A 22,609-nucleotide genomic window follows, 5' to 3' on the forward strand; every position below is an offset into this window, starting at 1 on the left:
ATGGGGCCTGGACGTTACTGGATAATCCTTTCACCCGTGTTCTCACCAGCCAAACCCCCAGTTCCAAGCTGTAGGGAAACATATTCAAAAGACTACAATTTATAGCATTCAAACACTGAGCTGACCTCTCAGATGACATAATGCTAATTTTAAAATATTGAAATACAGCAATTAGGCCAGGCACGGTGGCTCACACCTGTAATCCCAGCACTTTGGGAGGCTGAGGAAGGTGTATCACCTGAGGTCAGGAGTTCAAGACCAGCCTGGCCAACATGGTGAAACGTTATCTCTACTGAAAATACAAAAATTAGCCGGGCGTGGTGGTGTGCACCTGTAGTCTCAGCTACTCGGGAGGCTGAGGCAGGAAAATCACTTGAACCTGGGAGGCAGAGGCTGCAGTGAGCCGAGATCACACCACTGCACTCCAGCCTGTATGACAGAGTGAGACTCCATCTCAAAAAATAAATAAATAAATAAAATATAGTCATTAAACAACAGGGTATTACATATCTGTTTCAAAGAATAACAGTAACACAAAGACCCATCTAACTATCATCTAGAGTATGAACAAAAATATTGGTTTATCAGAAGGCTAAAGGAAAGAACTTTTAACTTTTGAATTAAATGATGCTAGAGCTTCCTTCTTTTCTTTATCTTTCTTTCTCTCTCTCTTTCTTTTGAGACAGAGTCTCGCTTTGTCATCTGGGCTGGAGTGCAGTGGCACAATCTCGGCTCACTGCAACCTCTGCCTCATGGGTTCAAGAGATTCTCCTGCCTCAGTCTCTCGAGTAGCTGGGATTACAGGTGTGTGCCATCATGCCTGGCTAATTTTTTGTATTTTTTAGTAGAGATGGAGTTTCGCTATGTTGGCCAGACTGGTCTTGAACTCTTGGCCTCAGGTGATCCACCACACCTGGCCCATCCTGGTTTCTTATTAGTAAAAATCTAGCAATCTCTTTTGAAAAAATAGACATAAAGAACTATTAGGTTAATATTCTCACACATGAGGATTTTCATACCAGAAGATGGCCCATGCCCCACACCTTGGGGTTGCTGTTCTAGTAGGCCTGCTGGGTCTAGGGTGGAGCACGGACATGTGCCTTATGAAAACCCACCACTGGCTGGGAAACACGGTGTTCTGGATGCCGACAGATCCTGAACACTTGCTTCAGATCATCCACTCTGGGAAGTTAAATTGGGCCTGGGCTGCGTGCTATGCAAGCTGGCTGAACACAGACACTTGAAAACATGGTATATTGAGGCAAATTAGACATAAAAAGTAAAGTCTCTCTCTTTTGAAGGCGGAATGTCAGGATTGTGCTGCAGTAGGGAGGTAACCCCTCGCGCTCCCTGTTTGGTACATCTGGGGTTATCTGTGCTGACAGTGGGGCTAACGCACTCAGCAAAATGGGCCTTCAGGAGCTGCGGAGCTGAAAAGGCCATCAGAAGCATCCTCGTTCCGATGTCACGCAGGTTCCCGACAGCCGTCTCCCCAGTAAGGCTCTTACAGAAACCACCACTTCCAAGTAAGCCTCATACTTGCAGATGTCTGCGGTGGGCCAGTCACACACAGTCCCTATTGCAACATGGTAGGGTCACCAAAAAAAGACAATGCTGTGATTCCTGCTGGAGCCCGCACAGGCAGCACAGTGGTTAGGAGCCTCTGGCGCTGCATTCCTGCTGTGCCACTGGCCCTGCCATGATGCAACTTCTCTGTGTCTCTCAGTTTCCTCTTCTGTAAAAACGGGAATGGTGGCATAAATTCTTTTTTTCTAGATGAGTACTTTCTATGGAAAGCACTTAGTTCGTAGCATGAGCGAAGTAAAGCTGTTGTTATTCTCATCCATTCCCAGCTACAATATGTAAACCAGGAAAGGAAATGGATTTTTCACAGTATGGGGGTTCTCAGGAGCACTGTGATGTGCCTGGGCCTGGAGGGGTCAGTTGAATCCACGAGGTGCAGAGGACAAGGCAGAGGGCTGTGAAAGCACAGCCACAAGGATAGGAAAGGCCAGTGGCGGGGTGCTGTGGGACAGGAGGAGGGGTACAGATGAAGCTCACACTGGGGGTGCAGCCTTGGCTGATTGGAAGGATGAGGTCACAATGGGAGCGGTGTTTAAGAGTCTCCAGTTTGATGGGTCTTACAGAGCCAAGAGCCAGAAATGCTGATTCCTCTAAGATTATTAACTTTTAAAAAGCCTCTATGCGCAAAGAGTTAAGCCGGGCGCAGTGGCTCACGCTTGTAATCCCAGCACTTTGGGAGGCCGAGATGGTGGATCATGAGGTCAGAAGTTCGAGACCAGCCTGGCCAACACAGTGAAACCCCGTCTGTACTAAATATCCACCTTTGCCCATATAAGTCAGACAGAGACAGAGAGAGACAGAGAGAGAGAGAGAGAAAGAAATACGTCAATTAAAAAGGTAATTAAATTTAAAATAATTAATTTTCCTTTCTCTCCTCCTCCAAATCTAAAACTCGCCACTGGCCTTTTCTCTAGTGAGAAAAATGCATAGAGCTGTTCATTTAAAGGTTCTGCTCATTTCAAAGTACTTTTCATAAATACTGGCTTCACGCCAGGCTTTCGAGGCAGGAATGCATCACCCATTAATTCAAGCAGAAACGTTCCTTTCCCATGAATCACATAGGAAGGAGTATTCCTCATGTTAAAACATTGTTTCATTCATTACAGCTTCCACCATCAAGAAATTTTCTTGTAGAAATCAGTCTAGCAAGTCCTGTAATGTTTAAAATTTGGGGTCACCAAAGGGACACGAGTTGATTTTTGCATATTCCTGGAGCACTGTCACCTCCTCAGCAGTCACCGGCCAGACAGTGCCCGGTTGTTCCCTAGGCTATGCCAACTCTGTCTTGCAGAGAGAGTCTTTTTCCAAGACTGTCCCTGGCCGTTTACTCAAATTGATCAGGGCTAGAGAACTCTGCAAGGCAGCAATTCAGAATCCAGGGCAAGCAACCTTGCCAGAACCCAAACAAAAACACATTTGCAACAGGAAAAGAAAAACCCCATACCCCATAAACTTGTGGGATTAGTAACCATCTTCACCAGGAGCTTCAACTGGGTGTGTAATCCTGGCCAGTGAAGCACACTGCCCTTTCACGGACCCCAACGCTCCTGACTCACTGATGGAGTGAAACCATCTGTTACACAATAAACCCAAACCGGGATTAAGGGTGGAATCCCAGAAAGCGATCTTACTGGAATTATAAATCAATGCTCAACCGACTAGTACCTTGAACTTCTTAAAACCAGTTTATCTGAATGCATGTCATAAAATTTTTTGCTGCAATTCAAAGAAGGGGAATCATTAAAAAAAAAAAAAAAAAGAGAAAATACCATCCTCATCCTATGAGGATTTACTGAATAAAATGTACCACTCATTTAATTTCTCCATTTTCTGATATTCCAATGAATCAAGGTGGATTTTTACAAGAAGGCAGCATCAGCGTTGGTGAACTTCCAAGCAGCTATTGCAAAATTTCTATTTTAGAGGTGCTTTCAGCAGAACTATCTACGTGGAGTACAGGATGGTGTGCTAGGGGAGGTACTGCATTTGTAGGGCAAGTGAGATGTTTTCATTTAAGAGTATTTGCTGGGAAGGACAGGTGGATAGAGGTTGAAATGGGGGAAGGTGGGCTAAGACCCCCTTTGGCAATACCTCTGCTTCCAAGACTCTCATAATGTATTTCTAAGGTTGACTAAAGATTCGATTGGAGTAATCATATTGGAGTATTGATTTAATATCACTGTTCTATTGTGTGTGTGTGTGTGTACATGTGGATGTATGCGTGGGTGGGATGTGCACGTGTGGGTATGTGTGAGAGGTGAGTGTAAAAGTGACAGAGACAGAGGCAGACTGACAGCCACTGTCTGGAAGCCTTCATTCTGTCAGACGGAAGGAGATCCTATTCTAGATGGACCCTCTTAGAAGGAAGGAACTGAGGGCTAAGGAGATGAAGAGTCTCACTCTAACAACTTAGTGATATGTCAGTACCAGGACACAGGTCTTGCAAATCCCAGTCTAGTTCTTTGCTCTAGATCAGTGATTCTCCAAGTGCAATGCCTGGGCCATCATCACCAGCACCACCTGCAAGATTTTTAAGATGTACACGCACGGGCCCCACTTCAGACTCACTGCATCAGAAACTCGGGATGGAGCCCAGAAATCTCAGCTTTAACAAGGCCTCCTGGGGATTCTGAGGCAGGCTCAAGTTTGGGAACCAACGTAAGAGGGCAAAACAAGATGTTTTCTATTTGATTGATTGACTGATTGACTGATTGACTTGGGGTCTCTATCACCTGGGCTGGAGTGTAGTGGCTCAATCATGGCTCACTGCAGCCTAAAACTCCTGGGTGTAAGCATAATACATTTTTAGACGGGAAGAGATGACAGTGCTGCTACCCTCTTAGTCTGAAAGGAGAAACTGAGCTACACATTTCACAAAAGCAGAGGCCAAACTAAGTACATCCAAGAGAAGGGATCAGATGGGGAATGCTTACATTTCATGTCCCAGAGAAACTGTTGAGGGAACTGAGAGGGATTAACCTGTAGAAGAGAAGATTCAAAGGAAACACGATGGTCACCTCGAACTAACAGAAAAGCTGTCCAGTGGCAAAGTGACGAGAATGATTTTTTTTTGTTTTTTTTTTTTTTTTTTTCAGATGGAGTCTCGCTCTGTCACCCAGGCTGGAGTGCAGTGGTGCGATCTTGGCTCACTGCAAGCTCCACCTCCTGGATTCATGCCATTCTCCTGCCTCAGCCTCCCGAGTAGCTGGGACTACAGGCACCCGCTACCAAGCCCAGCTAATTTCTTTTTGTATTTTTATCGGAGACGGGTTTCACCATGTTACCCAGGATGGTCTCAATCTCCTGACCTTGCGATCCGCCTGCCTCGGCCTCCCAAAGTGCTGGGATTACGGGTATGAACCACTGCGCCCGGCCGAGAATGATTCTTATGGCATGTTTTCAAAGTGAACTAGAGAAGGACTGTACAGCCTCCTAAAGTAAGAATTGACCAAAGAAGAGTTGGTCACTTTAGAAAGTATGAGCTCCTCATCAGGGCCTGAATATCATTAATGGACAATATTATAGAAGGAATCTGACTACATTAAATTGAAAAATTTCAGAGATTGAATGGAAAAGATGCCTTAAGGGGCCAGGGGTGGGAGCTCACGCCTGTAATCCCAGTACTTTGGGAGGCTGAGGAGGGTGGCTCATGAGGTCAGGAGTTCAAGACCAGCCTGGTCAAGATGGTGAAACCCCATCTCTACTAAAAATACAAAAAGTAGCCGGGCGTAGTGGTGGCACCTGTAATCCCAGCTACTCAAGAGGCTGAGGCGGGAGAATCGCTTGAACCCGGGAGGCAGAGGTTGCAGTGAGCCAAGATCATGACACTGCACTCCAGTCTGGGCGACACAACAAGACTCTGACTCAAAAAAAAAAAAATCCTTAAGAATATGCATCTATGGATGAGATTATTCAGAAACGTTGTGGATTGAAAACATGGCAGCTCCTACATCCACGCAGCCTGGCTTCTTCAGAGGAGAGAAAAGACTTAGACTGCACCCTGAAGTATTCAGTATTAAATAAAATGAACTTTCAGACAGTAAATGTTTGACCTATGTGTTTTTCTTACTATGGATCTGTTTCTTCCTCTAAAGGATCAGGTATCATCTGTCTGCCATGGTTTAGGATCTTGCGGGCAGGATGGAAAATGGCCACACCTATCCCTTGCAGGAGGTAATTGGCAGCTAGGAATTTTAGTCCTGGTCTTCCCGTGGAACCTAAACCTAGAGATCTTCACTTGACACCTAAAAGAGCCTATCTTCTTTTCTCCAAGAGAGAAGACAAGAGGTAGCAATTCCAGTAGGCTCCCATCCTGGGACTGATATTAGGTGACGATGGCTGGGGTCCTCTCTGTAGTTTAAGCGTCTCTCCAGCCCTCCTTCCCATGCTTCTATGGACAGTGGGGTCAGGCCTCTGAACAATGTGTGTCTGGGTCCCCCAGTGGGCCACAAAATTCACACCCTCTAGCCTCCTACTCAATGCCGCCATTTCCTCCTGCCCAGGCCACTTCCCTAAATGCTAGTTGTGGGAGGGTTTCCTTGGAAGTCAGGGCAGAAAGGGCTCGCTGAATTCTTGTGCTCCACATTTCCCTTCTTGTGCTCCACATTTCCCTTTGACATCTTCCCTTTGACATCTTTCCTCCCAGAGTCGTTCTGCTCATCAGCACGGTGCTTAGGGGGAATGCCAGAGCCTCCAGCGTGTCCCGGTGTCTTCATGAGGCATAGCAAATGCCGGACCGTATTTCTACCAGGTCTTCCGCCCTTCACTTTCCACCCCAAGCTAAGCATTCTAGGCCACATCCTGTGGGTCCGATCAGGGGCTGGGTGTACTAAGAATGTCTACACAGAACCTCAAACTCATTTTAAAACCATTGTGACTCTGCGGTATGAGGTTATGTTTTGTTTTTTTTCCATCTGCCCCCAGACTAGCCAAGATCAACACTACAAACTGCTAATTCTGAAATGAATGGCACTGCTAACATTTTAGGAAATGACACAGAGGAGAAACAGTATATAGCCTTTGTCCTGAAAAAGTTAAGACGCAAGAGCACGACAAAGACATGTGCGGGCAACTGACACTGCTCCTGCCTGTGACGGAGGACAGCTCACCTGGAGCAGAGGGAAAAAGGTCCCGGCCCCACCTAAGCTGGTTTCCCCCTATACCTGCTTTCCTCCCAGTCTCTGGGCTTCTTGGTTTCATTTGGCTTGATGCAGCGAATGTAGTGAGGCGTACATTTCATCAGGGTGCTCACGAGGTCATTGGCTTGTTTCTAGAAAGGAAGAGCAGTATCAGCATCACGGAACTTTCTCTACAGAAGACCAAATTTCAAAGGAGGCTTGTAAAACTCTATTGTAGAAATATATAGCTAGGAATTAATCTTCATGACAATCTGCTCATTAAGCTTAAGTCAGGTCTACTAAACTTTCCGAAAGCTTTGCTGACTTTTATGATGACTTTATCACTCCTAAATGGGTTTGAAATTCAATCTTCAAAAGCAACTAGGCATTTTTAATACAGTTAAGAAAACAGAACAACAACGAAAAGCAAAAATCCCAATAAATCTTCACATACAACATGATTTTCAAGTGGTACAGTGAAGCATGTCAGTTAACAAACTAAGTTCATTTTAGACTGATAGAGGGCCTTTGAAGATATATTGTTCTCATTAACTTTTTGCCCCCAAAATTATTTGTAAGGATAAATCATCAAATCCCCTACATTCTCTTTTCTGGCAATCCAACTAATGAAGAATCACTTTGCTAAAGTGATTAAAATTCATAGTTAAAGAACTGGAGATTCATAAAAATTTGAGAATTTATAAACTTTTGATATGCCATTTCATTCAGTTTCTTCCTCAATATGTCCATTTAAAAACCTGTGGAGTCTGAACACTTTATCTGTGGCTGATATCTCACTTCTTCGCAAATCTAGAATATTCCATATAAAACCATCTATTAATGCCTGTGCGCTGGGTACCCAAAGTATAAATGGATTCAAGCAGAAAAAGCCACATAAAGCAGAAATTGCTTACGAAGTATTTTGAACCCTGAGAATCTCAACCTTTGTTTGAAGAAACGGGAGTAGAGCTCACATCAGCATTCCCACCCCACAGCTGAGCACGCCCTGTGGGTCCAAGGATGTGGTACACATGCGAACTCCACTTCCAAGCAAAGCAGCATGAAGAGAGAAAACCTCTAAAAGAAAAAAGCCAAAAGGGACCTCCAAAGCCAGAAAACCATTACAAAGTCAGCAGAAGGGATCTGCTTGCAAGAGACAACCCTCTCTCAATTAGGACTTTTCTGTTTTCATGGGTTTCAGAAATCTGAAACCCTTGAGAAAAACTATTGAGTATATTCAAAGCAAGATATTCATTGGTGAATGAAATTCTCTGTTTAGATGTGCAGGAAATAGCTTTCTTTGCGATGCTTGAAATTGAGGACAGACAGGGCTGCAGAGGTTGCATGATCAAAGCAAAGTCCTATAATGAAAAAGTAAATTGTCTCTTATGTTCTTTGATGATGTAGACTGCAATTGACAACAAATTTGATGATTTTTCCAACACATCAGGTAGAGCCAGAGAGGGACTGCAGAGTTGAATATAACACAGCTTTTTTTTCTTAAAGTCCCCAAATTCTTAATTTTTTAAACTTTATTTTAGATTTTAGTTTTGTATTTAATTACAACTTTTTTTTTTTTTTTGAGACAGAGTCTTACTCTGTGGCCCAGGGTGGAGTGCAGTGGCGTGGTCTCAGCTTATTGCAACCTCCGCCTCCCAGGTTCAAGCGATTATCCTGCCTCAGCCTCCTGAGTAGCTGGGACTACAGGCACATGCCACCAGGCCCAGCTAATTTTTGTAATTTTAGTAGAGACGGGGTTTCACCATGTTGGTCAGGCTGGTCTTGAACTCCTGACCTCAGGTGATCCACCTGCCTCGGCCTCCCAAAGTGCTGGGATTACAGGCGTGAGTCACTGCGCCTGGCCTACAATTTATAATTTCCAAGAATAACTTGGCAAACTCTTTTGTCCTAAGTATTTAACAGCATTCCTTCTTTCTCACCTCAGCATAAGAAAACATACAGAGGCAAGTGTGACTTAAGTTTATAAGTCACTTGCCATATTCCTCTCCAGCTAAAATAGTGACAGATAACATTTACTGAGTTAGCAGCATGGATTAGATACATGGATTATCTCATTTATGCCCCACAACAACCTGAAGAGGTAGCTACTATTTAATATTATTCCTGTTTTTAGATGAGAAAGCTGGGCCTTAAAGAAACAAAGTATTGCTCAAGATGACACAATCTGCATGCAAGAGAAGCAAAGCTTGAACCGGCATCCACAGGCTACCAAGCCTGTTCTTTGGCAACAATGCTATCCTGCCTTGCTGACAAAGAGATGGGATCTTTTAGTGTGATATAAAAGGAATTAACTGGGAGAGGTAGGGTTAGACAGAAGCCACCAGGCTGTGAATAATTTCAGCAAATAGAAATACATCTTAACCATCAAAATTATCCTGCATTTCAATAGCCATGGGTCAACTTTATTTATTTATTTTTAATTTTTGAAACACGATCTTGCTCTGTTGTCCAGGATGGAGTAGAGTGGCATGATCACAGATCACTGCAGCCTAGGCCACCCAAGCTCAAATGATCCTTCCACTTAAGCCCTCTGTGTAACCTGGGACTGGAAGCACATGCCACCACACCCAGCTAATTTTTAAAAAAATGTTTTTGTAGAGATGGGGTCTCACTATATTTCCCAGGCTGGTCTCCAATCCTGGCCTCAAGCAATCTTCCCCCCTTGGCCTCCCAGAGTGCTGAGATTACAGGTATGAACCACTGTGCCCAGCCTTGGGTCAACTTAAGATGTCTGCTGAGGTGGTTGTGAAGCAGTAACTCAATTTAATTCTGATTCCAGCCAAGAAAGGTCTCTGAGTTAGGACAGAAAGGCACCAATAGCACTTGCTCAACAGAAGCAGGTGTTAAAATATACAGACAGCACAGTGAGAAAGGGCTTAGGGTGAAAGCTCCTCTTCTACCTTCAGAGATGACAGCAGGCCTGACTGTGGGTCCTGGCACCTTTATTTGCAAGCTACATGACTAATCACTAGATTTCTCTGGCCCTCAGTTCTCTATCTGTAAACTAAGTAGGTTGAACTAGAAGACCTCTAATTTAATCTAGAGATTGAAATAGACATTAAAAAACAAACAATCAGGCCAGGTGCAATGGCTCACTCCTGTAATCTCAGCACTTTGTGGGGCTGAGACAGGCGGATCAATTGAAGTCAGGAGTTTGAGACCAGCCTGGCCAACATGGTGAAAACTCATCTCTACTAAAAAAAAAAAAAACCCAAAAATTAGCCAGGTATGGTGGTGCCGCCTGTAGTCCAGCCACTTTGGAGGCTGAGGCAGGAGGATCGCTTGAATCTGGGTTGCAGTGAGCCAAGATCACATCGCTGTACTTCAGCCTGGGTGACAGAGCAAGCCTCCATTTCACACACACACATAAAAAACAAAAACAAAAAACAAACCAAAAAAATCCCCAACCAATCCAATCACCTACATGATGCCTACACCTCCTGTGTCATGTCCCTTACAGCTCCAGCTGCACTCAGGTAAAGCTGTAACCAGTCCGTCTTTGCCACCTCTGGGCTTGATTCTGTTTCTCTGTACCATCAATCTTTCACTCTAGGCCGGGTGCGGTGGCTCAAGCCTGTAATCCCAGCACTTTGGGAGGCCGAGGCGGGTGGATCACGAGGTCAGGAGATCGAGACTATCCTGGCTAACATGGTGAAACCCCGTCTCTACTAAAAATACAAAAAACTAGCCGGGCGTGGTGGCGGGCGCCTGTAGTCTCAGCTACTTGGTAGGCTGAGGCGGGAGAATGGCGTGAACCCGGGAGGCGGAGCTTGCAGTGAGCCGAGATCACGCCACTGCACTCCAGCCTGGGAGACACAGTGAGACTCCGTCTCAAAAAAAAAAAAAAAAAAAAAAAAAAAAAATCTTTTACTCTAATTTAAATATGGGACGAGTATTCCTTATCCGAAATGCTTGGGACCAGAAGTGTTTTGGATTTTGGATTTTTTCAGATTTTGGAATATTGGCATTATACTTTCTTTCATTTTTTGAGACGGAGTCTCGCTCTGTCGCCCAGGCTGACACATCAATGGCACAATCTCGGCTCACGGCAACCTCCATCTCCTGGGCTCAAGTGATTCTCCTGCCTCAGCCTCCTGAGTAGCTGGGATTATAGGCGCCCTCCACCATGCCCAGCTAATTTTTTCTTTTTTTTTTTTTTTTGAGACGGAGTCTCGCTCTGTCGCCCAGGCTGGAGTGCAGTGGCGCAATCTTGGCTCACTGCAAGCTCTGCCTCCCAGGTTCACGCCATTCTCCTGCCTCAGCCTCCCGAGTAGCTGGGACTACAGGTGCCCGCGACCACACCCGGCTAAGTTTTTTGTATTTTTAGTAGAGACGGGGTTTCACCGTGTTAGCCAGGATGGTCTTGATCACCTGACCTCGTGATCCGCCTGCCTCGGCCTCCCAAAGTGCTGGGATTACAGGCGTGAGCCACTGCGCCCGGCCTAATTTTTGTATATTTAGTAGAGATGGGGTTTCACCATGTTGGCCAGACTGGCCTGAAATGATCCACCCACATTGGCCTCCCAAAGTGCTAGGTGGCCATGAGCCACCGTGCCCGGCCTGCATTATACTTTATAGTAGAGTATCCCGAATCTGAAAAGCTGAAATCCAAAATGCTCCAAAATTTGAAACTTTTTGAGCACCAACATGATGCTCAAAGGAAATGCTCGTTGGAGCATTTCAGGATTTGGGATGCTCAACCTGTAGTGGTCCCTTCCAGACACAACAATATCGAATTAAGTAAAACCTCAAAATCAAGTGCTATTAAATATTACTATATTTATACTTTTATTTATAATCAAGATAATAAGAGTTCCCATCAAATGAATATTCGTTAAATCCTGCAAATCAGTTTACATGTTTAAATAATTACAAGATAATGAAATATATAACACTACGATGACCTTGAATACCAGTTTAATTTTTTTTTCAAGGAACTCAGAACCCTTTTAAATGCTTATGCCTCAGGGATATTGTTAAGATGACAGTGATGTCTGCAAAATACTGTGGATATGGAATGTATCGGAGATTGGGCCATGGCTTTGTAGCTGTAAGAGGTACTGGGAGAAACTTTTATTCCTATGTGGAGGCAGACAGCCAGGCAGACAGAGGTCACAACATCCACCGAGGAGAGTGTGCCTGGAGGTGGGAAAACATGCTGTACTCTCTTTAGGTAAACTGGCTGACTTCAGCTTGACCTCCCTAGAAAAGGGCCTGAGACTTGTAAACCTAAACATTTTGGAAACACCCCACACAATGATGGCACTTTGAAACTTCAACCAGACAAGCATATGAAGGAAAAGAAAGGGGACAAATCTTCAAGGAGGAAAAAAGTGTCCCTACCCTTGCTCTCCTTTTTATAGAGAATAATCCAGACCACTTGGAAATGAGTCATCATAACCTGGATGATCCGGGCCCCTTGGATCTGAATGTGACAGTCTTATGACTCGATTTTCCAGCCCAGAGTTAATCCTTATCCAGCACTTTGCAGTAAAGGCATGAGTCAGAAACTTCACACAGACAGTAATATCTGGGCCTCATGAGAATTTCATCTGTTTTCTGCCTTCAGCTTTCTGCTCCAGTGAGCCTAACCCAGTGGCTGTCCTGGGGCTACTAAATTTCTCTAGTTCTTTCAATATGATGTTCTTGACACTCAGAGGGCTCTACCCTACAGCTGAAAGCCCAGGTTGGACTCGGTTGCTTGCAGCACCTGTAATCCCAGCACTTTGGGAGGCTGAGGCGGGAGGATTGCTTGAGCCCGGGAGTTCAAGACCAGCCTGGGTGACATTGTGAGAACCCAACTTTACAAAAAAGGAAAAAGCAACAATTAAGCAGAGACCAACAACGGTGATATAGGAATGGGGCTAAAGGGGAAGAATGTAGTCAGAGCACATATATACATCTTGTGTTCAGTATGCCTTAGGCACTGCGTTACATGCTTCCGATGAATTACGAAGCTGAAGCATCACAGTAATCTCTTAAGATAGACACCAATATCTCCATTTTACAGGGAAGCGGTGAGGGCACTGAGAGCATAAGTAACACCTTGGCAAGCACACAGCGAGGAAAAGCCAGAGCTGAGATTCAAACACAGGCAAGCAAACTCAAAGCCCTGCTGTCACTCAACCATTCCTTTGATTGAAAAACTGAGGAAGTATTTAGCTGGTATAATTTTTTAAAAAAATTATTCTTAACCAGCATGATTTTAAAAAATAGCTTAGTGAATATTTCTTAGAGTTACAAGATTAAGTGTGTGTGACACAATGACAAAAACAATTTTTTTTTTTTTTTTTTGAGATAGGGTCTCGTTCTGTCCCCCAGACTGGGGCAATCACAGCTCACTGTAGCTTTGACTTCCTTGACTAAAGTGATTCTCCTGCCTCAGCCTCCCAAGTAGCTAAGAGCATAGGTGTGAGCCACCACACTTAATTTTTATTTTTAGTAGAGATGGGGTTCTCATTATGTCGCACAGGTTGGTCTCAAACTCCTGGGATCAAGTAATCCTCCCTCCTTGGCCTCCAAAAGTGTTGGGATTACAGGCCTGAACCACTACATGTGGCTGACACAGACTTTTTTTTTTTGAGACAGAGTTTCACTCTTCTTGCCCAAGCTGGAGTGCAATGGCGCTATCTTGGCTCACTGCAACCTCTGCCTCCCGGGCTCAAGTGATTCTCCTGCCTCAGCCTCCTGAGTAGCTGGGATTACAGGCGCCCACCACCACGCTTGGCTAATTTTGTATTTTTAGTAGAGACAGGGTTTCTCCTCTCCATGTTGGTCAGGCTGGTCTTGAATTCCCGACCTCAGGTGATCCGCCTGCCTGGGCCTCCCAAAGTGCTGGGATTACAGGCATGAGCCACTGCGCCCGGCCCACAAACTCTTAATTCAGAGTGTAATTAGGGACAACGAATTTTGCCACACAATGGCTCAGGTACCACAGAACCCTGCCTACTTCCTGAGAAACACTGTAAGATTTCCTTCAGACTTTGAGACACCATGTGGCCAGATGTGTCTTCAATTCCCAGCAAGGAAAGGCCTGCAGGGCCCAGTGAGGAGGGACGCATAAATTGCCCCTAAAAGACCAAGTAGAATTTCTGGCAAGTAACGTTCCATAACTGGCAGGTTTTTGGGCTTGGCCTGGAAAACTGTTATCAATATCCAAAACATGGCTCCGAACCACAACATTTCCCTGATAGTTTAACATAAATTCTTCCAGATTCTGTATAAAGCCATTTTCTCTTAGAAAGTAGCTGATTATCAGCTGCTGACTATTAAGCTATGAGGTACTTAAACCATTTAAGATTTTGGTACAGCCAAGTCAAATTCAGCTTGCGTCCTGGAACCTTTTAACAAGCAGCAACATTACTTCTGAGCATCTTCTGTAACCATCTCCTCACATCTCGCTGACCTCGTATCCTGGCCCAGGGGTGCAGTTCCTGACTCCTAGGAAGCCCTAGCCCTTTTAAGAATCTATAAATTTCCTAAAATAGAACTAACCTTTATTTTGCTTCCGGCAGTAGTTGGGCGCCCTTTCTTGTCAGCTTGCAGATTTTCCGGAAATAAAGACTTTATGAAAGGCCTGGAAAAGGAGAAAGAGAATGAATTAGCAATCTGTAAGTACCTTGGGGTCTGAAAGCCTGCCTTTTTAGAGGATGGGGTGGAGGGCCGTCCCCAGGCACATAACCTTGGCTACAGAAAAGCCATCTGACTCACAGCACAGGCCATCAAGATGTGACTTGGGGAAATGAACGATGGACGAAAGACATGAAAGGAAAGAATTCTAAGATATAAGCAACTTGGAATCAAAGACTGCAAAATAAATTTTAAAACGTTGCTTTCCAACGTCCCTAGTCACAGGAATTGAGGTATATCTTGACAGTAGAACATAACGGAGGGAGGTCAGTAGGGGATTTCAGGTTTTCGTTTTCTTTTGTTTTTGAGACAGGGTCTCGCTCTGTTGCCCAGGCCGGACTGCAGGGGTTCAATCATGGCTCACTGCAGCCTCGACCTCCCAGGCTCAAGCCATCTTCCCACCTCAGCCTCCTGAGTGACTGGGACTATAGGCAGGTGCCACCACATCCAGCTAATTCTTGTATTTTCTATAGAGATGGGTTTTGCCATGTTTCCCAGGCTGGTCTCAAACAACTGGGCTCAAGAGGTGTTACTGCCTCAGCCTCTGGAAGTGTTGGGACTACAGGCGTGAGGCACTGCGCCTGGCCAGCATGTGTTTGTTAACACAAGCAAGCTAGACCAGAACTCAGGGAATTATATGAAATATCTGGATTCAGTGCAGATGCTGCTTTGCTCTAGAGCAGTTTCTGAGCCTGGGCACCACTGGTATCTGCGGCTGAATAATTCTTTGTTGGGGGCTAAGGAGGGGGCCTCTTCTACATATTGTGGAATATTTAGCAGCATCCATGGTCTCTGTTCACCAGATGCCAGTAGCACACTGTTCCCAGCTCTACACAGAAAACCCTGACAAACTGCTTTTGAGTATGAGCAATTTTAAGTGGAGCAGTAACAAATCACAAGCACTTTGCCTCCTGAATATACTTTCTTTCTTTTTTTTTTTTTTTTTGAGACAAAGTCTCACTCTATCGCCAGGCTGGAGTGCAGTGGCGTGATCTTGGCTCACTGCAACCTCTGCCTCCCAGGTGCAAGAGATTCTCCTGCCTCAACCTCCTGAGTAGCTGGGACTACAAGCGCACACCATCACACACAGCTAATTTTTGTATTATTAGTAGAGACAGGGTTTCACCATGTTGGCCAGGATGGTCTCGATTTCTTGACCTCGTGATCCACCTGCCCTGGCCTCCCAAAGTGCTGTGATTACAGGCGTGAGCCACCGTGCCCGGCCTGTATATACTTTCATTAGTGGTGTTATTTGAGCTGCATGTGTTTTCACGTCTGCCTCACTAGCAATAGGACAGGGACAATGCCTTCCTCATCTTAGTGTCCCTGGTGTGTCTGAAGCATAGCATGGTACACAGTTGGTCCATAATATATATTTGCTGACTGGGTGAATGACGGGATCCACGTAAATTAGCAATCTGACATTCAAATTCAAACTCACTTCCTCCTCAATGACTTTTTGGGCATCTTGAATGTTCCAGAAGTCTCCCCAGCAATCTACTTTTAACTTGACCAGATACGACTACAGATTTTGACATCAAATGTGTTTATAAAATAATAGGCCATGTCTATACGACAGCAGTTTATATGGAAGCAATAATAGCTCTTAAACTTGGCAGGAATTTTAATAAGTTTTTAAAAACAATCTCTGGAAGCAAGTCTGCACCTGACTGCCATAAAACCCACAAGCCAGGACTTGTGGCTTACCTAACCATCTCAGAGAAGAACCGATCGATTTTGTATGTTGTGAATAAAAAGAAATGCAAAATCTCAAAAATGGTGGTGTGACTGCAAAGAAGGGCAGAGATGGAGAGCAGAGGGTGAGGAGGGGCAAGGAGCGACAGAGAGAGAATTAAATGGAGCAGAACAGCTGTCCAGGGCCTGAAAAGGAAACTCTTGCTTTGCTTTCATTGCAGTCAGTCCTTTACTAGGAAATTATCAGGCTCGCTGCTGTTGATTAGAGGAACTGGCCTTGCTGTTGTGACAGCTTAAGTAATAGAGACCAGAAGGGCAGCTCTTACTTGAAATAAGCTCTAGAAATTGTTAGATCTGGCATGCATGGGCCTTGCCTTGCAAGCATGGACCTGCTCATGTAAATTACATCTTCTTATGTGTTATCCAGGATCTTGAGAACCTTTTCAGGGAAGAGGGGAGGAAGGCAGAGGTGGTCCTGACAGTTCTAGCAGCGTGCAAGGGGGATACCCCCACTGTTCTACCCCTATAGCTGAAACAGGGTCTTGGGAGTTAAAATGGATCTCTGAGTCACCCCTTCTTTAGTTGTCCCTCCCAGACTTCTCAAGCATTTCTTAAGTACTTCAGGGACTCTGGTTAATGTGGGTCTTGCTAAGCCATTAAGCATCTTTAAAAATTCAAAGACCATGAAGAAGAGTTCAAGGGCAAAATGTCATGGAACCAGACTGTTCCACTCTTAAATGGTCAGAAATGGCCATCCCAATCCAAAGCCAGTGGACTCACTTCTCCCTGATAATAGTATTGAAAGGTAGAAAGTCTGATGCCCTCAAGGACCTGTAGATGGCACTTGGAATTTGGGTGCATGAAGTGTTAGGGACATAAAAGGGACAGACTGATATAGAGAAAAGAAAGCTATTTTGAGAAACCAAATAGATCAATAATAATCCAGACCCAATAGCACGAAGGAACAAAATCCTAACCACTAAACATCACAGGTGTTTTGTTTTGTTTTTGTTTTTTCTTTATTAGAGACACGGTATTCCTATGTTGCCTGGCTGGAGGGCAGTGGCTATTCATAGGAGTGATCATAGCTCACTGCAGCCTCAAACTCCTAGGATCAAGTGATCCTCCTGCCTCAGCCTCCCGAGTCGCTGGGACTATAGGAGCACACTACCACACCCAGCTCATAAGTTTGTTTTCATATTGAAAATTTCATCAAACCTATATCCCCTGTCAGCTATGGCAAAACATACTTACAGCTCACTGCTCTGCATAAGCTCGATGAGATCCATAAAAAGCACATCCCGGTTCCTTTCACAAAAGCCATCCATGTCATAGGATACCTGGCCAAGAACGGAAAGAAATCTAATTTCATTGAACAAAATGTAATTTCATCGAACAAAATGTGATTCATCGAACAAAATCGTTTATTGAACAAAAAGTCTAATTTCACCAAACAAAAAACCCAAGTTGCCATGGCTATCCTCACCACAACGTGTGGATTTCCAGATGTTGCATTTGGGATTTCATTGTGCACTGTCACAGGAAGGTTGTGCATGTCTTACTTGTTAGCTGACTTAGCGGGGATGACCTGCAGATGCTGATGAGTATCTGCCTGCCTGGATGGCCCAGGTGATCCATAATCAGAACTCCAGCTCTCAAGGCCCCACACCCCTTTTTCAGTGGATTCATAGGGGTGTCTAAATGACAAACTCAATTCTTTCCTAAATTTTAGCTAAGACAGAGCAAAAGTGAAGCCCCTCATGCTCAGTAATTCATTGCAATGAGCCATGTCATCTGAGGCTTTGCAATTTCTCCCAGAAGCGGTATCAAATTTGCACCAATCTGGCCAGAAACTCATGCTCAGATACTCTGTTTAACAAGAGGTCAGCTGGGATGATGGATGAGACCAGGGGATTTCCATAGGACCAGGAAGTCCCCAAGACCATGACCTCAAATTACTTTTTTATCATCTGCAGCCCCACACAGCCTGGCACCCACTAGGCACCCAATACTCATGGGTTGTATGAGAACAAACACCAAAAGTGAACTCTGGGCCTTGATTTATACTCCCAGTCGGCATGAGGAGACAAGGAATGCCAGTCTGTGATTCCAGCAAGAGGCAAGACGAAAATCTATTTCTTCAGCAGCTAATATATGTAGCAGGGTGATTCATGTTCCAAAAATATGCAGTAGTATGGTGAAATTTAGTGCTGGAGTGACTCCCAGCTGGCCCCTACCCTGCTCAAGCTTCAGTTGACTGTCCCAGTGCGGGTCCTGGCCAGGACTGGCACCAAGGCAGCGGGATCCTTTCAAAATAGGCCTCCAGCGCCATAGACCAGAAAGCAGGAGCCCACTTCTCGGACACTGGGAGATGGTGCAGGCAGCCACCGGTACGCAACGCACAGCGCCCTATCCTTCCCGGCAGGGTCATGGTTCAGAAAACGTAACCCTATTTTCATCTGTAGATAATAGAAGCATTTTTCCTTGGCACTCATACTAAAAATAAAAAACTAGTAATCCCAGGGATCTGGGTTAGCTTCTTCAGCATGTCAACTATTGATGAGAACACTCTTTGTAAAACGAACTCCAGAAATCACTTGCTAGAGAAGCAGCCCTTCACTGCCTTAGTCTGAGCACCCACGGAAAGCACGTGTCGGAGACGCTGGAAAGGCCCGCGCAGCCGCAGTAGAGGGCCAGGAGGCGGGTCATGCGCACCCGCAGTAGAGGGCTGAAGGTCCTGCCAACGGCTCTCTTGGTGTCTCAACGTTCTGGTCAGCAGCTTTTTGCCGTTTCTCTCTCTCCACTTCTTGAGCGAGCAGCCATGAGTTGGACTGTGCCTCTTGTGCGGGCCAGCCAGAGAGTGAGCTCGGTGGGAGCGAATTTCCTGTGCCTGAAGATGGCCCTGTGTCCCCGTCAGGCAGCGCGCATCCCACTCAAGGGCGCCTGGCGCTTCACCTCCGTGAGCAAGATGGCGACTGTGAAGAGTGAGCTTATTGAGCGCTTCACTTCTGAGGAGCCCGTTCATCACAGTAAGGTCTCCATCATAGGAACTGGATCGGTGGGCATGGCCTGCGCTATCAGCATCTTATTAAAAGGCTTGATCGATGAACTTGCCCTTGTGGATGTTGATGAAGGCAAACTGAAGGGTGAGACGATGGATCTTCAACATGGCAGCTCTTTCACGAAAATGCCAAATATTGTTTGTAGCAAAGATTACTTTGTCACCGCAAACTCCAACCTAGTGATTATCACAGCAGGTGCACGCCAAGAAAAGGGAGAAACGCGCCTTAATTTAGTGCAGCGAAATGTGGCCCTCTTCAAGTTAATGATTTCCAATATTGTCCAGCATAGTCCCCACTGCAAACTGATTATTGTTTCCAATCCAGTGGATATCTTAAGTTATGTAGCTTGGAAGCTGAGTGCATTTCCCAAAAACCGTGTTATTGGAAGCGGCTGTAACCTGGATACCGCTCGTTTTCGTTTCTTGATTGGACAAAAGCTTGGTATCCATTCTGAAAGCTGCCATGGATGGATCCTCGGAGAGCACGGAGACTCAAGTGTTCCTGTGTGGAGTGGAGTGAACATAGCTGGTGTCCCTTTGAAGGACCTGAACTCTGATATAGGAACTGATAAAGATCCTGAGCAATGGAAAAATGTCCACGAAGAAGTGATTGCTACTGCCTATGAGATTATTAAAATGAAAGGTTATACTTCTTGGGCCATTGGCCTATCTGTGGCTGATTTAACAGAAAGTATTTTGAAGAATCTTAGGAGAACACATCCAGTTTCCACCATAATTAAGGGCCTCTATGGAATAGATGAAGAAGTATTCCTCAGTATTCCTTGTATCCTGGGAGAGAATGGTATTACCCATCTTATAAAGATAAAGCTGACCCCTGAAGAAGAGGACCGTCTGAAAAAAAGTGCAAAAACACTTTGGGAAATTCAGAAGGAGCTCAAGATTTAAAGTTGTCTAAAACTACCATTCCGAAATTATTGAAGAGATCACAGATACAGGATTATATAACGAAATTTTGAATAAACTTGAATTCCTAAAAGATGGAAACAGGAAAGTAGGTAGAGTGACTTTCCTATTTATTTAGTCCTCCAGCTCTTTTATTTAGCATCCACGTGCTGGATGATACTTATTTACAATTCCTAAGTGTTTTTGGTACCTCTGATGTAACAGCACTTGCCTTGTTATATACATGTTGTTAGCATTTGGTTCCCAAAAAGTAGGATGTAGGTATTTATTGTGTTCTAGAAATTCTGAGTCTTTTCATTAGATATATGCTATTTCTTTCATTCTTGCTGTCTTACACCTATGTTCATTTATACGCTGTAAAGTAGTAGCTTCTTCTACAGTATAAAAATAAAAGTATGTACATACAAAAAAAATATGCAGTAGTATATACAATCTTTTGTTTTGCTTCTTTTGATAGTCAATAAGTTCTATTTGTTGAATGAATAAAATACGGCGAGGCATATGATTTGCTTCATGAGAAACCGGATCACAGACCCAAAAGCTTAAAACAGATAGACATTAAAATGGATATTGGCCATACCTTCCCAGCATAATGATGAATGATGAAGCCTTGGTTCCAACTGTTGAAGTGCTCATGACTCCCAATCTGCATCTGAAGTTTCTGGAGCAGTGTCTGATCTGCCCCCTCACCCACCGCATGCATCGTGGCGCACACATCATCCAGGATGCTCATGATACCAGGAGGGTTCTGATGGGAGCAAGAAGGCAAGGCCCTAGTCACTGACCTCTCCAAAACAGACAATGCTTATCAGGTCCTTTCTTAGGGAAGGAAACAGCTCCCCAGACTTAAGATACCATCTTGAAAGTCAGTCTTCCCCTTCAGGCAAGAATGCAATTAATAGTCCCAAATGGGAAGTCACCACTTAGATCTAAAGAGGGAGGAAACTCCATTTTCCAAAAAGCTGTTTAACTCCCTGAAGTTTTATCCAACAGTCATGCACAGATCATTATCTGCTCACTCATATTCATGCCAAATTGACTTAAGAATCCAAAAGTAAAATAAAAACACTTTCCTTTGACCTAATCTATTTCTTAATGTTCTCTTTCAGCATGTTACCCATATAGGCATCATTTATATAGTTATTTAGTGTACACACTCTATAATGCATTTCCTTTTTCACACAGCACTATTTTATAAGCATTCCTCATGTTTTACATATTCTTCATACTTCCTATTTTAATGGCTATATTTCTCATTTGTTTAATAACTAAGTTGTCTGGCTGGGCATGGTGGCTCATGCATGTAATCCCAGCACTTTGGGAGGCCGAGGTGGGTGGATCATGAGGTCTGGAGTTCGAGACCAGCCTGGCCAACTGGCCAACATGGTGAAACCCCTGGGCAACAGAGTGAGATGCCTCTCAAAATAAATAAATAAATAAATAAGTTGTCTACGGATGTTTTCACTGTTTCCAGTGTTTGGCTTTTTATATATATATATATATATATATAAAATCCTATAGAGATATTTGTTCTGTATCACTTTTCTTTTATTTTGAATCATCTTTTTTTCTTTTGAGACAGGGTCTTGTCTTGCTCTGTCACCCAGGCTGGAGTGCAGTGGCACAATCTCAGCTCACCACAGCCTCAACCTCCCAGGCTCAAGCGATCCTCCCACCTCAGCCTCCAGAGTAGCTAGGACCACAGGTGCGTGCCACCATGCCTGGCTAATTTTTGTATTTAGCTAATACAATTTTTGTATTAGCTAAATTTTGTGTTTGGAAACAGGGTTTCACCATGTTGCTGGGGCTGGTCTTGAACCCCTGTGCTCAAGCGATCCACTTGCCTCGGCCTCCCAAAGTACTGGGATTACAGGCATGAGCCACCATGCCCAGCCTGAATCAGTCATTAAGGCTAAAGTCCTAGAAGTTGGACTAGAACACAGGGCCAGTTTTATGGCTCTTCACATGCTAAGTCATCGTGTGACAGCTGTCTTCTCTTAGAATCAGTAACAACTTCCATTTGTAAATTGACATTTTACTCATATCCACATGTTCATATTTACTGCCAGAATAAAGCCCTACTGTTTTCTTTTCACACATACAGAAAACTAATACAATTGCTCAAATTCTCTGCAAATCCGAGTTGTCACTTTGCCTGTTCTAAAACAACGACACAGAACAAAAACTCACTTAATGTAAACCTGTGAGCAGTGAAGACATACTAAACCAACACTTACCACTTTGTTCTCTATGAGGTCACATACAATTTTATTATTAAAGTACTCAATGGGTGTCCATCTTATTCCCTCTTGAACATATTCTTCCTGTAAGACAGAAACCAGGAACTCACATTATTTCCCAAATAGCAAGAGCTCTGCACGGACAGACCCTGAATGGACAAAAATTCCCATGAAAGAGAAAAACCTAAATGTCCTTCAACGAATACCAGGAACTTTAATTTCTTATTTTCTAAGAGGTAACAGGAAAGGAACACTTTATGACTTGGTGATTTTTATGTTTAGTTTGAACCCTATGAAATTGTTGCCACACAATTGTTTCTGGCCAACGAAAACTGCAA

The 22,609-nt window shown here is 44.3% G+C and overlaps 2 protein-coding genes across 6 annotated transcripts in view; one reads left to right on the top strand and one right to left on the bottom strand.

Annotated features, from left to right (window-relative positions):
• The window catches only part of MYO1E (myosin IE), a 238,920-nt gene that overhangs the window by 52,861 nt on the left and 163,450 nt on the right, over positions 1 to 22,609 (bottom strand). For 2 of the 4 annotated variants that reach the window (XR_013395631.1, XM_028850992.2), the window contains exons 13-17: positions 22,269 to 22,355; positions 20,612 to 20,779; positions 17,301 to 17,386; positions 14,217 to 14,298; positions 6,747 to 6,853 (exon numbers count right to left, since the gene is read on the bottom strand). Coding sequence is in view for 3 of the 4 variants with exons in the window: in XM_028850992.2 (XP_028706825.2) it covers positions 6,747 to 6,853; positions 14,217 to 14,298; positions 17,301 to 17,386; positions 20,612 to 20,779; positions 22,269 to 22,355 (530 nt within the window). In the remaining variant the exon portion in view is untranslated. Of the gene's footprint in view, positions 1 to 6,746; positions 6,854 to 14,216; positions 14,299 to 17,300; positions 17,409 to 20,588; positions 20,780 to 22,268; positions 22,356 to 22,609 lie in introns of all 4 variants that reach the window. The other 2 variants (XM_077939507.1, XM_077939508.1) reach the window with 2 other exon arrangements.
• Positions 18,616 to 21,115, top strand: LDHAL6B (lactate dehydrogenase A like 6B). Of its 2 annotated transcripts, XM_077937932.1 has the most exons (3): positions 18,616 to 19,249; positions 19,301 to 19,309; positions 19,433 to 20,143. In XM_077937932.1, the coding sequence occupies exons 1-3, from the start codon at positions 18,754 to 18,756 to the stop codon at positions 20,011 to 20,013; spliced, it is 1,086 nt and encodes a 361-aa protein (XP_077794058.1). In that variant the 5' UTR covers positions 18,616 to 18,753; the 3' UTR covers positions 20,014 to 20,143. The 2 variants fall into 2 exon arrangements, with proteins under 2 accessions (XP_077794058.1, NP_001181042.2); NM_001194113.2 differs by having other exon boundaries at positions 18,781 to 21,115.

This window comes from Macaca mulatta, chromosome 7 (genome assembly GCF_049350105.2).
Source record: "Macaca mulatta isolate MMU2019108-1 chromosome 7, T2T-MMU8v2.0, whole genome shotgun sequence".
NCBI lineage: Eukaryota > Metazoa > Chordata > Mammalia > Primates > Cercopithecidae > Macaca > Macaca mulatta.

What these genes read in the sequence shown, in the direction of transcription:
- LDHAL6B (NM_001194113.2), top strand. Translation starts at nt 18,868, where the DNA reads ATGAGTTGGACTGTGCCTCTTGTGCGGGCCAGCCAGAGAGTGAGCTCG.